The 15,989-nt window shown below is 43.0% G+C and overlaps 2 protein-coding genes across 2 annotated transcripts; both read left to right on the plus strand.

Annotated features, from left to right (window-relative positions):
• The first annotated feature begins 1,097 nt into the window (after positions 1–1,097).
• LOC120062009 (NADH dehydrogenase [ubiquinone] iron-sulfur protein 8, mitochondrial-like) lies at positions 1,098–9,630 on the plus strand. The gene is made up of 7 exons (XM_039011808.1): positions 1,098–1,160; positions 1,935–1,989; positions 2,077–2,145; positions 2,402–2,491; positions 4,121–4,293; positions 8,910–9,038; positions 9,213–9,630. Exons 2-7 carry the CDS (start codon positions 1,950–1,952, stop codon positions 9,342–9,344), a joined length of 633 nt encoding a protein of 210 aa, XP_038867736.1. The 5' UTR covers positions 1,098–1,160; positions 1,935–1,949; the 3' UTR covers positions 9,345–9,630.
• A 384-nt stretch (positions 9,631–10,014) lies between these two features.
• On the plus strand, positions 10,015–13,937 carry LOC120062295 (GTP-binding nuclear protein Ran). Its single transcript, XM_039012147.1, has 7 exons — positions 10,015–10,075; positions 11,323–11,387; positions 11,536–11,620; positions 12,039–12,164; positions 12,646–12,833; positions 13,172–13,342; positions 13,558–13,937. Exons 2-7 carry the CDS (start codon positions 11,355–11,357, stop codon positions 13,600–13,602), a joined length of 648 nt encoding a protein of 215 aa, XP_038868075.1. The 5' UTR covers positions 10,015–10,075; positions 11,323–11,354; the 3' UTR covers positions 13,603–13,937.
• Positions 13,938–15,989: the final 2,052 nt, after the last annotated feature.

Raw genomic sequence — 15,989 nt, forward strand, 5'->3', positions numbered from 1 at the left:
AGAGACTGCTTCGTACTGACCCGGCAGTGGATCCATTCACCAGGATGAAGCCGAAGCGGTCTGTCTCTGTGGCTGGAGTTGGAACACGGACCTCTGACCCCCTGTCAGAACCAGAACTGTCCTCTCCGCTGGGGGGCATCTGGGTCGGAGTGGACGCACTCAGCATCTTACTCTACTGAGAGAGGAGAGGTCCCAGTTTCAAAAATACTCATCACTTCTGTATTGATGTACCAGAGTGTGTCCGTCTATCTCCGTTGTGTGTATCTGTACTTTATGTGTGTTAGAGCTAAAGCAAGTATAAGTGCAACACAGAAGACTTATCCTGTATATTAAAACCCTTAGATCAAACCTACAGCCCAATTGTTACATAAATAAAGTCATTTAACACAATCTAGGCTTCATGCATACAGTGTGGTGCTACAGAATCTAGCCACAGCATCAACAGATTAAGTTGTTCAATTGGAAGCAGAGGTGAAGCCCTATCTACTTCCTGCCTCGACATAGACTGTGACTGTCACCACACCCGGTAGTTGTAAAGTAGCAATGATGTATAATGGTGTAAAATCAAATACCTTTGAGTTCTCTCTCCTCTTTGATCACTGGGTGGAATGCTTGCTGGAGAGAAGTGTTTGGTTAGAACGAGATTGGAAAGAAAGCGAGAAACTTCCGCTATTCAGTCTTGCTCTCTCACAAACTCATATTGGGAAGTCATTATTGTGTGTGTATATATATGTGTGTGTGTGTGTCAGTGGTGGCTGGTGGGAGGAGCTATAGGAGGACGGGCTCATTGTAATGGCTGAAATGGAATAAATGGAATGGTATCAAACATATAGAAACCATACATTAATTCCATTCAAGCCATAACAATGAGCCCCTCCTATAGCTGCTCCCACCAGTCTCCACTGGTGTGTATGTCTGTGTCTAAGTGACTGTGTATAATAGGAGGGTGGTGTGATGAATAATACCATATTTTGATATGCACTGGATAGTAAGTGCATAGAACTTTGCCACATTCAAAATGGCGACTATGTCTAGCCAGGCTTACAGTAAGTACACCGCTGTTTCACAAGCCTCTTCTGAGTTCCCCTCCTCTCGTGGGCAACAGTGCCAGTGCAGTGGCGGTTGTCCCTTGCGTCTTTTGTCACAGGTTGTGGGAGCAGGTATGTTTCTTTCTGTTTTACAATGTTTGATGCTGTTTTATTAAACAAAGATGTAATTTGACATGTTTATTTCGTTTTTGAATCGTTATTCCTGCATTTTCAATTACAGTGCTTAGAATACTTGCGAAGTAAACGGTCCGGTCTGGATAGCGATATTTAAGTGCGCAGCATGTAATTATTGTTGCCTGGACAGCTTCACCATCATATGGTCCAGACAGCTCAGACAGCCTACTGTCGATAGTGAGTTATTATTCAGAGTTTTAAATAGAACCGTTTTTCCTCAAGGTTTATTTATCAAAACAGCCTAGTTAAAGTTATAAACTATTCGTGATTTACGAGAAACTGCACGCTTTGTCTTAAAACTTTCTTTGCTAGTGACAACGTATTCCTACAGTTGTAGCCTATACATTGTAGATTTTGGGGGGTTATAATTGTACGGGAGCCTACAGTATTTATTTGTAAGGTCAGTGTGATTGGCTGGGAAAGTGTTTATGCATTGCGCCTTTGCGTGACCTGTGACGTCGGCCTAAAGGCCAGATTGGGGATGGGAGATTAGGAAAGTGCAGGGTAAAGCAGCTGCCTGACAATCTGTTCACCGCCTTACATACACTCACAAAGAGGTTTGTGTTTAGGATGTGCTCACTGGAGGTCACGTAGGGGCAGAGAGAAGAGGGTTGTTTCTGCTGTTGGACATGTGGGATCAGGAATCCACCATTTTGCCTATTTGCCTCATTGACCAACTATTCAACAAATGCTCCATATCTCTCTTTCCAGGTGCTTCTTGCTTTGATGTCTACTGCAGTGCGTTTGCTTTACTGCCCCTGGCCAGGTAAGACTAGACGCCTGTAAATCAAATTGCATTCATTGGTGGGGGTGACGGCTACATGTGTCACTGTCTTCTCTGTTTCTTTGGTAGGCACCTTTGGAGTTATCAGCCCCGGTTTGGTTCGACACTTCAGCCTCAGTGTGCAGAGAGGGATGTACAGTAAGTAACACAAATGTTGATATTCAGTAGTACCCATAACAACGAATTTGATTTGGCTTCATAGCTGCCTCTCATCTCTTCTTCTCTTTCTCCTCTCTCTCTCTCTTATCTTGTTCTCCTCTCTCTCTCGTATCTTGTTCTCCACTCTGTGTGTGTGTGTGTGTGTGTGTGTGTGTGTGTGTGTGTGTGTGTGTGTGTGTGTGTGTGTGTGTGTGTGTGTGTGTGTGTGTGTGTGTGTGTGTCTGTGTGTGTATAGAGTATGTGAATGCCAAGGAACTTCCTCTTGATATGAGGTCAATCACAGACCGAGCTGCTCAGACTCTCCTGTGGACCGAGCTCTTCAGAGGTGACACACACCATTTGCATAACACAGTTTCTCTGGAGTCCCCCCCTCTAAAATAAAAATCAAAGTACATACTCTACCAACCACTGTCCATGGTGCTGAAATTGCGACATGTCTATGCGACGGCAAACATTTATAGGTTTTCTGGGGTGCCAGAGCTTAGCTTTAGCTAATGGATAAATGTTTATTGGTAGGCCTATTTGGTCGGCATTTTCTCATGTTAAGCCTAAGATTTCACAAAGCTATACACAGTGTCGCAATGCTGCTATTTTTAGACTGCTGGCTGGCAGCAATAATGTAATTAAAGTTGAAAATTCAAACATTGCAGATTCTAAAATAAATGTTTGATGCAACAGCATACTAATCAGCTACCAATTAATGTTTGGGGGAATAAGCAACTGTCCTGTATAGGTTACCTGAATCTGCATGAGATGAGCCGTCCTTACACTCTCACCCAGCTTGGATAAAATTTGTGCGTATAACCAGTCTATTAATGCCAAATAATAGTCAGTCCATCCTCAAAACACTAGCTTATTAGGGTTTGTTTCATTATGCAGTGTACTATCTTTTGCTATATACCGTATTTAGCTTCTATTTATAAACTTTTTAATAAAAATTCACATGAAATAGCCTAACAAGGAGGAAAAAGTAGTTGGCTTGAGGATAAATTCAGCCACTATTTATTGTTGAACTCAGCTGGTTTTGTCTGGCTAGTAGCCTACACAAATGGGCTGCAATATTCAAGGTAAATTAAATCCAACTTAAGAGACTCCCCTGGTGTCCTGAAGTCCTTCTTTTTTTGTGTGCAAATGTTTTCACCACGGCCTGTAGGTCCAGGTTGGGGGCCTGACTGTTTTCTATAGTGAGTATTACCAACCCAGACAGTCTTTCCTGAGACATTGTGCATTATATGTCCATTGTGCTGCACACAATTTAAACACAGTCTTGAATGATGCATGCCAAGAAAGACCAGAGATAAGAGACAGTTGATATTGCAACCACACAACTCAAACGCTGGTTCAACATGTATGAACAAAAACGCAAACTGCTATCTTTGTTCAGCCCTCAAGAACTGTTGTCTGCTAAAGACGATAATCTGTTTGCATCTGGCAATTTATCGTCTGTCCCCAGAGCTTCCTGTAGGCGACAGTTAATCTCTTTCCGTAACGCGTTGAGGCTGGCAATTAAGAGAGGCTCAATTAAAGATGTTACAAACTTGCTAATTTTGAAGCACAACTCCCTTCTCCACAGTTTTCCTGATGTTGCTACATCAATATAGCTGTTTTTACCATCCCTGTAACTATCGCTTCTGCAGAGATGTTGTTTTCTAAACTAAAAACCACATAGAACTACCTGAGTAAGCTCCCCTCAATCACTTTTACAGTCACATTCCTGAAGCCCAAGAAATGAACGTTTAGCTTCCTAGTACATATGGAAATTAAAAAGGTTTATGAATAACTTTTTGGAGGGTTACTGCCAATGATTTATTAAGTAAAATAAATTAGACATCGATGACAGGCGAGTGGGGTCCCAGAGCTCGTGGTCCCAGAGCTTTGCGGTACTCTGGTGATGTGCACACACACACAGCATAAGTAACATTTATTTACCTGTCTTTCCCACACACTCCTCCAGGATTGGGGATGACTATGAGTTACCTATTCCGCGAGCCCGCTACCATCAATTACCCATTTGAGAAGGGTCCCCTGTCTCCTCGTTTCCGTGGTGAACACGCTCTGCGCCGGTACCCCAACGGAGAGGAGCGCTGTATCGCCTGCAAGCTGTGTGAGGCTGTCTGCCCTGCCCAGGTGACCCATATACACCCACATAAACACACTGGTAAAGCCCTCAATGCCCTGGCCACTATACTCACTAGTACTACAAACTACTGTATGTAGGCATAAGCATCATTAATACCTGCTTGCCTTCGTAAAGTATTCAGACCCCTTGACTTTTTCCACATTGCAATAGGTTACAGCCTTATTCTAAAATTGATTACATCGTTTTTTCCATCCATCAATTGACACACAATACCCCATAATGACAAAGCAAAAACTGTTTTTTATACATTTTTGCTCATTTGTAAAAATAAACTTAAATATCACATTTACTTAAGTATTAAGACCCTCTACTCAATACTTTGTTGAAGCACCTTTGGCAGCGATTACAGCCTCAAGTCTTCTTGGGTATGATGCTACAAGCTTGGCACACCTGTATTTGGGGAGTTTCTCCCATTCTTCTCTGCAGATCCTCTCAAGCTCTGTCTGGTTGGATGGGGAGCGTCGCTGCACAGCTATTTGCAGGTCCCTCCAGAGATGTTCGATCGGGTTCAAGTGGCTCTGGAGCAGGTTTTCATCAAGGATCTTTCTGTACTTTGCTCCGTTCATCTTTGCCTCGAACCTGACTAGTCTCCCAGTCCCTGACGCTCAAAAACATCCCCACAGCATGATGCTGCCACCACCATGCTTCACTGTATGGATGGTGCCAGGTTTCCTCCAGACGTGACGCTTGGCATTCAGGCCAAAGAGTTCAATCTTGGTTTCATCAGATCAGAGAATTGTGTTTCTCATGGTCTGAGTCTTTACGTTCCTTTTGGCAAACTCCAAGCGGGCTGTCATCTGCCTTTTACTGAGGAGGGGCTTCTGTCTGGCAACTCTACCATAAAGGCCTGATTGGTGGAGTGTTGCAGAGATGGTTGTCCTTCTGGAAGGTTCTGCCATCTCCACAGAGGAACTCTGTCAGAGTGGCCATCGGGTTCTTGGTCACCTCCCTGACCAAGGCTCTTCTACCCCAATTGCTCAGTTTGGCCGGGCGTCCAGCTCTAGGAATAGTCTTGGTAGTTTCAAACTTCTTCCATTTAAGACTGATGGAGGCCACTGTGTTCTTGGGACTCTTCAATGCTGCAGACATTTTTTGGTAAACTTCCTCGACGCAATCCTGTCTCGGAGCTCTACGGACAATTCCTTTGACCTCATGACTTGGGTTTTGGTCTGACATGCACTGTCAACTGTGGGACCTTATAAAATCAATTGAATTTACCACAGGTGGACAGCAATCAAGTTGTGGAAACATCTCAAGGATGATCAATGAGAATAGGATGCACTTGAGCTTAATTTCGAGTCTCATATGTAAATAAGGTATGTATGTCTAAAAACCTGTTTTTACTTTGTCATTATGGGGTATTATGTGTAGATTGAGGATTTTCTATTTTTTTCATCCATTTTAGAACAAGGCTGTAACGTAACAAAATGTGGAAAAAGTCAAGGGGTCTGAATACTTTCCGACGGCACTGTGTATATACAAAAGTATGCGGACAACCCTTCAAATGAGTGTATTCGGCTATTTCAGCCACACCCGTTTCTGACAGGTGTAGAAAATCGAGCACACATTCATTCTCCATAGACAAACATTGGCAGTAGAGTGGCATTACTGAAGAGCTCAGTGACTTTCAATGTGGCACCGTCATAGGATGCCACCTTTCCAACAAGTCAGTTCGTCAAATTTCTGCCCTGCTAGAGCTGCCCCGGTCAACTGTAAGTCCTGTTATTGTAAGATGTGGAAACGTCAAGGAGCAACAACGGCTTAGCCGCGAAGTGGTAGACCACACAAGCTCACAGAACAGGATCGCCATGTGCTGAAGCGCATAAAAATTGTCTGTCCTCGGTTGCAACACTCACTACCGAGTTCCAAACGGACTCTGAAAGCAACATCAGCACAAGAATTGTTCTTCTTATTCGATGGGGTTTAACGGCGGTTGGCATCCAATGTTAATGGTGCATTACCCCCACCAGCTGGACAGGGTATTGAATAAGAAACACACAAAAAACATTCCGGGAAAGGGGAAAATGACATCATACAAAATAAAACAAGACAACTATTATTATTTTTTTTTACAAAAACATCATACTTCTTCAATCACAGTCCACTCCAAAATACATCCCTACACAGGCTCAGGGGACTGTGATGGGGTTACATTCACAGACGGAATTTCTTGCACAGCCTCGGCTATGAAATCACGAAGAGCCCAAAAACATTCAGCGGCATTCACAATGATTCCAATTTTCTTAGACTTCTCTGCTTGTGTTGTACAGTTTATGATCCTTGCAATAAATAATACAAAGTCCATCTTTTTAACATGTAGCATTTCACTATCCCTCGGTTGATGAGAAACATTCACTGGTCTTGGTGGCTCTACTACCATTGCTTTTTCCCTGCCACTTGTTCTTTCCAATTTTCTCACCGCCTCCAGATAGGAGACATGCTGGACACGCCTTACCCTTGCCACCTCATTCTCCTTCAGCCTAACAGGGCATTCCAAGAATTCAGGTACATGTTCACCTCCACAGTTGCAGCATTTCCCTTCATCTGGCATACAATATTTTTCCCTTTTGCACACACTTGACACATGACCAAATCTTTTACATGTATGACACTGAAGGGGCTTGTGCCCAGAATCTCTTACAGGGTATATCATAAATCCTAACTTTATATGTGAAGGGAGAGACTCTTTATCAAAGAACAGTAGCATGGATGAAGTGAACTTCTTTTCTCCGTCCACCATACAGGTCAATCGACATGCACCAACCACTCCATCGATGTCTTCAGTAACATCCTCTGCCTTTATTTCTTGCGCCACCCCAGAAATATCCCCCTTGATAGGCTCCCTGCTACGAAAATCCATGCAGGAAACATTCCACTCCGATATCTTTTTGAGTCTTAAAACACGCTTCTTCTGCTCCACAGACACACAAAACAACTAAATAAGACCACTTCTTGTGACTCTCACCGACTCCACACTTTCTTCCAACACATTCCAGATTTTCCTGGAGACGTTAAACGGATTTCCCAAGTATCATTGATCCAAAACCGTGACTCCGACCAAAAACGAGTCTAGTGTTTTCCTATTTTCCAACAGCTTTACTTCTCTTGTTTCGCTTTTTTTTCTTTGTCACTGTAACCCACTCATTCTCACTTTCTGTACTATTAGCTTCACTCGACTCACTAGCAGTTTCAAACAAAAGCTCAGTTTCCGCCATCTCCGTTCCACCGTTTCCCAAACTCAGTTCTGGGTGCATGTTTTTGTTGTTTTTCCGTCTTCCGGCCATATCTTTCTTTAGCTATCTATCTACATGTATGAACTTGGTTTATCGTTGATAAAACCACACAAGAACTGTTCATCGGCAACTCTATGAAATGGGTTTCCATGGCCGAGCAGCTGCACACAAGCCTAAGATCACCATGTGCAATGCCAAGCATTGGCTAGAGTGGTGTAAAGCTCGCCGCCATTGGATTCTGGATCAGTGGAAGCGCGCTCTCAGGAGTGATGAATCACGCTTCACCATCTGGCGCTATCAGACGGAATCACGCACCACCTGCATCAATGCATAGTGCCAACTGTAAAGTTTGGTGGAGGAGGAATAATGGTCTGGGGCTTTTTTTCATGGTTCGGGCTAGGCCCTTTAGTTCCAGTGAAGGGAAATCTTAACATGCATACAATGACATTCAAGACGATCCTGTGCTTCCAACTTTGTGGCAACAGTTTTGGGAAGGCCCTTCCCTGTTTCAACATGACAATACCTCCGTGCAAAAAGTGAGGTCCATACAGAAATGGTTTGTCGAGATTGGTGTGGAAGAACTTGACTGGCCTGCACAGAGCCCTGACCTCAACCCCATCGAACACCTTTGGGAGGAACTGGAACGCCGACTGTGAGCCAGGCTTAATCACCCAAAATCAATCCCCGACTTCACTAATGCACTTGTGGCTGAATGGAAGCAAGTCCCGCAGCAGTGTTCCAACAGCCAGTGGAAAGCCTTCCCAGAAGAGTGGAGGATGTTATAGCAGCAAAGTGGGGACCAACTCAATATTAATGCCCATGATTTTGTAATGAGATGTTCGACGAGCAGGTGTCCACATACTTTTGGTCATGTAGTGTACCTGCAGTCCATAACACTATCCAGGGTATCGGTAACTTCATATACTTTACTATGCAATGGTACCCCAACCAGGTAACCCCTGCAAAGTCCAGTTACCTCCCCCGGTAATCGAATACCCCCTGCACAGCTCATAGGGTACACACTGGTTGTGTCCGAATACCCATATTAGCGTACTACATACTTAAACTGAATACTCATTTTCACGTTTGATCTAGTAGAATTCACTTGTCTTTTCCGAAGCACGTGTTTGACAACAACTGATAATCAGATAAATTGATGCGCTGTTCTACAATGAACGAATGGCGGGAGTCAACGTAATCGCGCATTAGATGACGCAATCTGAGTACTGTTTTGGAAATTTCACATACTATTACACTTTCTGTTTTCATATTATTTAGTATGACGGTATTGGTATTCGGACACTGACATTGTTTATTTCCCTCGGCCTGCTCATTCTGTCCTCTCTCTGCTGCCCCCGTGTCTGCCCCAGGCCATTACCATTGAGGCTGAGACTCGTGCAGACGGCAGCAGAAGGACCACTCGCTACGACATCGACATGACCAAGTGCATCTACTGTGGCTTCTGCCAGGAGGCCTGCCCTGTTGATGCTATTGTGGAGGTAAACAGCTGGCAAGCTCACTCTCTCACACACACACTCACTCACTCAGAGCTTGTCAAATTCTAGTGGCTTTGGTCATTCTAGAACAGAACTTTCAGTAGCATATTCTACAACATCTGGTGTATTCTAGGGTTAAGGGTTTCCTGACTTATTTAACTTTTTCATGTCCTTCAGGGTCCAAACTTTGAGTTTGCCACGGAGACCCACGAGGAGTTGCTGTACAACAAAGAGAAGCTGCTGAACAATGGAGATCAGTGGGAGTCGGAGATTGCTGCCAACATACAGGCAGACTACCTCTATAGATAGACCTAACTACCTATACTATGCATACTGTAAACACTAAGACAATCCTATGTCAATTAATAATACACCAACTACGCAATAGATCATACTTTTAACATAGAGCCAGTAGGCATATTGTCAAAGTCAAATAAACACGCACAAGTGTAAAAGCAAAAGCGCACACATTTGCATTAATCACTATTTGATTTAAGTGTATACCTCATGCAAATGTTGTCATATGAGATTTTGAATAAGTAACTGTCGATTTAATTGTACCTTATTTATTTGTAAGAAAATAAATTGTGTTCTGAAGGCCTCCTGTTTGTACTTTTTCATACTGATTTGGGTATGAAGTACATGTGTGATTGAATGAAGATTAGAAAGTGATGGTTTGTCATAGCTTGAATACAAATATTATAGCTTGCACTCTTTTCCATTGTCTAGAAATCATATGGCCAAATTGCAGAAGAAATTACTGAGAAAAAAAGCAACCATGGCAACAAAACAAAACGTGCATGTTACATTTTACAAAACGTTCATCATTTGTTTTTAAACCATCATAAAGCTGTCCTGATAAAGCTTTACTACGTGTATATCACAGAGTCGCAACGTTTTTTATTATATCTCAATTGTTACAACAAAAATAGTTTATCGCTGGCGTTGATCACGTGATATGAGCGGAAACTGACTCAGGTCATCGCTGAATCTCCCGCGAACGCAGCCATTTACTCTTTTCCGCTTCGTTTCAACGCCGGGTGAGTCTGAACATTTTTCCTGATGTGACGCTAGTCTAAATTCAATTTCTAATCATTGTGAATCAAAATTGGGACAATCAGAGACACCTAAGTGCGTTATTGGTGTATTTATATCTTCAGTTTAGTAATTATTTTGTCAATAAGCGAAGTTATTAGACAGTTGTATTGATTTCTAGGACCACGTTAGCTTTGAGTAGCTCTAGTAGCGAAATGCTAGCTAACGTTAGATGGCAACTTTAATTTATTGTTTCGTTTATAGATTTCATTGAGGATGTTTCGTTATATTGTTATTGTCCATACAAATATCAGATTGTAGCAGTTTTGTGCATGGTTAATTTGTTACATAACAGAACCATTACTTAGACTGTTAACTAACCAGAGAACAGATTGTGCTGCACAGACATTGTTCCAGCCGAAACTAGAAAAGTGCGGCAGCCTGCTGAATGGCGCACTCATTAAATGCTAACTAGCTAACGTACGCGCTAGCTAGCCATCCTCGGCGTTTAGACTGCATGCTGTGCTAGCTAGCTAACGTGACATCACATGAACTGATTAATACTATATTTAGAAGGCATAACTACAGGCCTGCATTTAGGTTATCGATCGGATTGTTTACACGTTGTAATATCCTGATTTGTCAGATGTCCGGAAATATGCAAAGGTTTAGGAATAAATTGCTAGTTTAATAAAACGCGCAGCTAGTTACCAAGGTTTCTTGTTGGTTAGCTTGGACGCGTGCTGCTATGTCGAATGGTTGTTTGGTTGTTGTAGTTCAGTGGTTCACAAACTGCTGTGGGGCGGGGGACCCAAAGAAGAAAACATTTGTATAAAGGAACTCTGTCGGGCTTTAAACATACTTTTGAAAGTTGTGATAGTGCATTATCAGTTAATCTTGTCCTGTTCGTCATTGCACACTTTAGAAAGCTATTTATAACTTGTCAGAAATGTCCAGATCAACTAGCCCATGTCAGCCAAGGTTTCTTTATTTAGTTTTCTTAGCCCATGTATATTGTAATTTGTCACTCAATATCACATTAAACATGAGACAATGTGTAGAATTGCAGAAAACAAGATTTAAACCAGCAAAATTCTCTCCAACGAGGGTGGGAGTGGGAAAAGTTTGGGAACCCCCTTTTTCAAAACTACAATCTCATTAGCCACTACTAGTTAGTTAGTTGATACAGCTAGCCAGGGTAGCCAGCTAACTGTACTAGCTCGCTAACCATACCACCCTGTCTGTGTTTTAGGAGAACATAAAAAACCCACGACACATTCCACAATGGCAGAGGGAGAGCCGCAGGTCCAGTTCAAGGTGAGGATTTTTTCTTCTATCTCACACATTTACTGTTTATTTTGTTTTAGAACATGAAGCAGGATCATGTTGAGTTAGGTCATGGCTGGCTAGCTAGCTGCCGCCCCCGCCAATTGTGTTCCAACTTCTAACGCTCTTACCCTCTCAGCTTGTGTTGGTTGGCGATGGAGGAACGGGAAAGACCACTTTCGTCAAAAGACATTTGACGGGAGAGTTTGAGAAGAAATATGTTGGTAAGTCGCTCCCCATCAGCATTTAATTACTTACACCAACACACCCATTTATATCGCGACCCCCCCCCCCCCAACACATCCACATGTTTTAGGCCTTTGCACTCAGCCTGTAGTGGTAGAATGGTTTATTGGAGTTTTAGTCGTTGGGGGGGGACCATGTTACACTGCAGAGGCCTCCAATAAGAAAGAGAGGATACATGGAGGCACCAGATAACATCGTGCAGCAAGGGATCGACTCGGAATGAAACCAACAGCCACCATTCCAGCACCTGTTTCTAAACGGTCTCTTCCTCTTCTGCCCACTTCCTCTTTTCTCTCCCTTATTTCTCGCTACCTTTCCCTGTCTCCCTCTCATCTCTCCCTTCTTTTGCCTGTCCTGTTGGGTTTCTGCTCTTCTCTCCCCTTTCCCTCTTTCCAGCCACGCTGGGAGTGGAGGTGCACCCGCTGGTCTTCCACACCAACAGGGGGGCCATCAAATACAATGTGTGGGACACAGCCGGGCAGGAGAAGTTTGGAGGGCTCCGAGATGGCTACTACATCCAAGGTATTGTATAAACGTGCTTGTTTGCTTGGCCTGGAAGTTTTGCTGACCAGGAGGAAAAACTCTGGGCCCTAGTTACTAAAAATAACTGCTCTACTGACATACTTGCCTACAGAGTTTTGTATGGAATATCACTGGTCAGTTCTTATAACCGAGAGCTAAAGTTCAGCACCTATTTAAAAGGGGGGAAAAGTGTGTGTATATATATATATTTTTTTAATAACCTTGCCCTGAAGCAGATTACTTTTAGTCAATGAAGAAGTTGCCACCCCAGGGCCAGGAACTGTCTAGTAGAGAATGCAAAGCTATTCTGGGTAAACTGCCCCCTCCAGTAAGGATGCTATGTTGAGTAGATTCATGTTGTGACACTCCCTCTCTACATCCTTCTCTTGCTTTCTTTGCCTCTTCACTCTCTGAATCCCCTTCTGTGCTTTTTTTCTCTGCTCCCTCGTTCCTCTCCACTCTCCTCCTTTCTGCTCTCCAGCCCAGTGCGCAATCATCATGTTTGACGTCACGTCCCGAGTCACCTACAAGAACGTACCCAACTGGCATCGTGATCTGGTGCGAGTCTGTGAGAACATTCCCATAGTCCTCTGCGGCAACAAGGTAGACATCAAAGACAGGAAAGTCAAAGCAAAGAGCATCGTATTCCATCGCAAGAAGAACCTCCAGGTACTCATTACACACTTTAATACAGTTGACTAGCGGTGTTGTACCAAGCTACCCCCTGTACCCGGACTTTGAACTACTCCCCTCTGGGCGCAGGTATAGGGCACCCCTCTGCAAGAAAAACAGAACTAGACAATCATTTGTGCCAGGTGTGATATCCCTCCTAAATAGTTCAGGCGAATGTTCCTATCGACTCAGTAAGGCCAGCAATCCAGTCTTTAAAAAAGAATGTTTTAAATAATGTTTTATTGGTATGTAACTGGTATGAAAGTTGTATTTTAGTAAACATTTTAGACCTTGTTCTCCACAGCTATGTTATAACCCTCTTCTCTCTCTCACAGTACTACGACATTTCTGCCAAGAGTAATTACAACTTTGAGAAGCCCTTCCTGTGGCTAGCACGGAAGCTGATTGGAGACCCCAACCTGGAGTTCGTGGCCATGCCCGCTCTCGCCCCACCAGAGATCCTCATGGACCCCTCCCTCGCAGCGCAGTACGAGCATGACCTCAAAGTGAGTAGAACCGCACAGTGGATGGACTGCGTCGAGACAGTCAAATGTTATCGGTTTAAATTGGATCAGAAGGTTCTGATCTTATCTGTGTCTTACCGTAGGAAATTGGATCAGAATGGCTAGATGATAACAACATGCATCAATGTTGCTGATTTGTAAATGGTGTATCGTCGTAACCCTAACCGTTATTCACTTCTGTCTCCCCCCCTCTCCAGGTTGCATCAGAAACAGCGCTCCCAGATGAAGATGATGACCTTTAACCTGTTGTGTATGTATGTATGACCCCCCCACCCCCGTGTGTCAGGAAGTTGTTGGAGTTTGGCCCCTTTAAATGTAAAATCCCGTTGCAGATTTATTTTTATTTTGGAACTTTTTTTCCGTTTCTGTTTTAAAACAGATAAAAATACAAACTTGGTAAAGTCGTGTGGTTCTCTAGTTTCATTGTAAGACACCCACCCTAGTGTTGGCATGGTAATGTGCAACTCACCATCATCAAGCACCACCCTCTGCCCTTACCCGGCACACGCTGGACTAAGGCCGACTGACTGGAAGCACTTGGGGGAATAAACTTTGAATAAAAACATTCTCAATACAACATGCAGTTGTCTTTGATTCGTTGTTTTGACATGTCGTTGGGGGTAGAAGTTGAGCATTGTAGACTCAAATCTATCCAGTAGCTGATTGATTAAGCAAACTTGCCATAGTTGGGGTGAATTTCAATTCGGGAAGTAAACTGAAATTCAAATTTCCCTATGAGGAAAAATTGTTTTATTGGAATTTCCATAATTGAGTGGAAATGAAATGGACTCTGACCCTGATACTCTGTATTGTGCCGGTGTGGTTTAACTTCTGAAGAAAACACCACTTACCCAGGTTCCTTTTTGATATGACTTCACAATATATTTAAATGATATCTCCCAATGTCCTGGTGGGAATATCACACATTTGGTAAAATAAAAAAGGGCAAATGAACAAAAATGTTTTACTTTTTGCTTATCCAGTATGTGAGGGCATGTGGCACACTGCAGATGTATTCCATCCTGTTTACTCAGGAGGAATTCATTGCAGACTCCTGGCGAGTCTTTAAACACCATGGTTAAAGAGGTGCAACTACTTTTTAAATATGGCCACGGACTTGAAGCTAATGTTATGTACTGAACAAAAATATAAACGCAACATGTAAAGTGTTGGTCCCATGTTTCATGAGCTGAAATGAAAGGTTGCATTTTCCATATGCTCAAAAAGCTTATTTCTCTCAAATATTGTGAACAAATTTGTTTATGTACCTGTTACTAAGCGTTTCCCATTTGCCAAGATAATCCAGCCATCTGACCGGTGTGGCATGTAAAGAAGCTAATTAAACAGTGTTATCATTACACAGTTGGACCTTGTGCTGTGGACAAAAGGCCACTAAAATGTGCAGTTATGCTACAACACAATGCCACAGATGTCTCAAGTTTTGAGAGAGCGTGCAATTGAAATGTTAACTGCAGGAATGTCCACCAGAGCTGTTGCCAGATTATTGAATGTTCATTTCTCTACCATGAGCCACCTCCAATGTCATTTTAGGGAACTTTGCAAACGTCCAACCGCAGATCACGTTTAACCACGCCAGCCCAGGACCTCCACATCCTGCTTCTTCACCTGCGGGATCGTCTGAGACCAGCCAGCCGTACTGCTGATGAAACGGAGGAGTATTTCTATCTGTAATAAAGCCATTTGTGGATATGAACTCACTTGCCAAGTGGGTGGGCCTTCGCTCTCCCAGGCCCACCTATGGCTGCGTCCCTGCCCAGTCATGTGAAATCCATAGATTAGGACCTAAAATATATTAACCCTGGATTTCAGTACTCTACCCTGCACCTTAGAAACTACTGCCCTATGTACATAGTCATTGAACAATGGTCACTTTAATAATGCTTCTACACCAGCATTGCTTGCTGTTTGGGGTTTTAGGCTGGGTTTCTGTACAGCACTTTGAGATATTAGCTGATGTACGAAGGGCTATATAAAATAAACTTGATTTGTTTACCTGCTGTCCTATATAACTAATATGGCACACTTTTTCTACTCATATGCTGTCTATACACACCATTGTATACATATTTATATTCTGGACTCAAACATTGCTTTTGTATTTTTGTTAGGCATTACTGCAATGTTGGAGCAAGAAACAAGCATTTTGCTGCACCTGCGATAACATCTGCAAAATATGTGATGACCAATAACATTTGATTTTAATTGCTGATGCTATGGGCTTTGAAGCCACCGGTAGGACATATTGGCACTCACATATAATTTAAAAGTATGTATTTTTTTTTTTACGGCGGTGTAGGAGTGCCAAGATGGTGGCTTCAACACAGCGCCCCCAATCAGTAATCTAATGTCTATATAAATAATTTGTTGTTGTCTATTCCCCGCGCTACGCTCTATTGGGTTGCAGTTTGTCGGAAAGACCACTGGGTGTCAGCCTTGTTGCGTCTTAGAGAAATCAACATTCCCCGTTCCGCAAGGCTCTGATTGTAGTCTCATTGATTGTGGACTCGTAACAGCCAGTGGTCCAATCAGAATTTCAACAATTCTCAACATTCACGAACGTTCCAGTCCTCAAATTCACTTTAATAGGATTTGTGTTGATTATTGATTA

This window comes from Salvelinus namaycush, chromosome 17 (genome assembly GCF_016432855.1).
Source record: "Salvelinus namaycush isolate Seneca chromosome 17, SaNama_1.0, whole genome shotgun sequence".
Taxonomy (NCBI): Eukaryota; Metazoa; Chordata; class Actinopteri; order Salmoniformes; family Salmonidae; genus Salvelinus; species Salvelinus namaycush.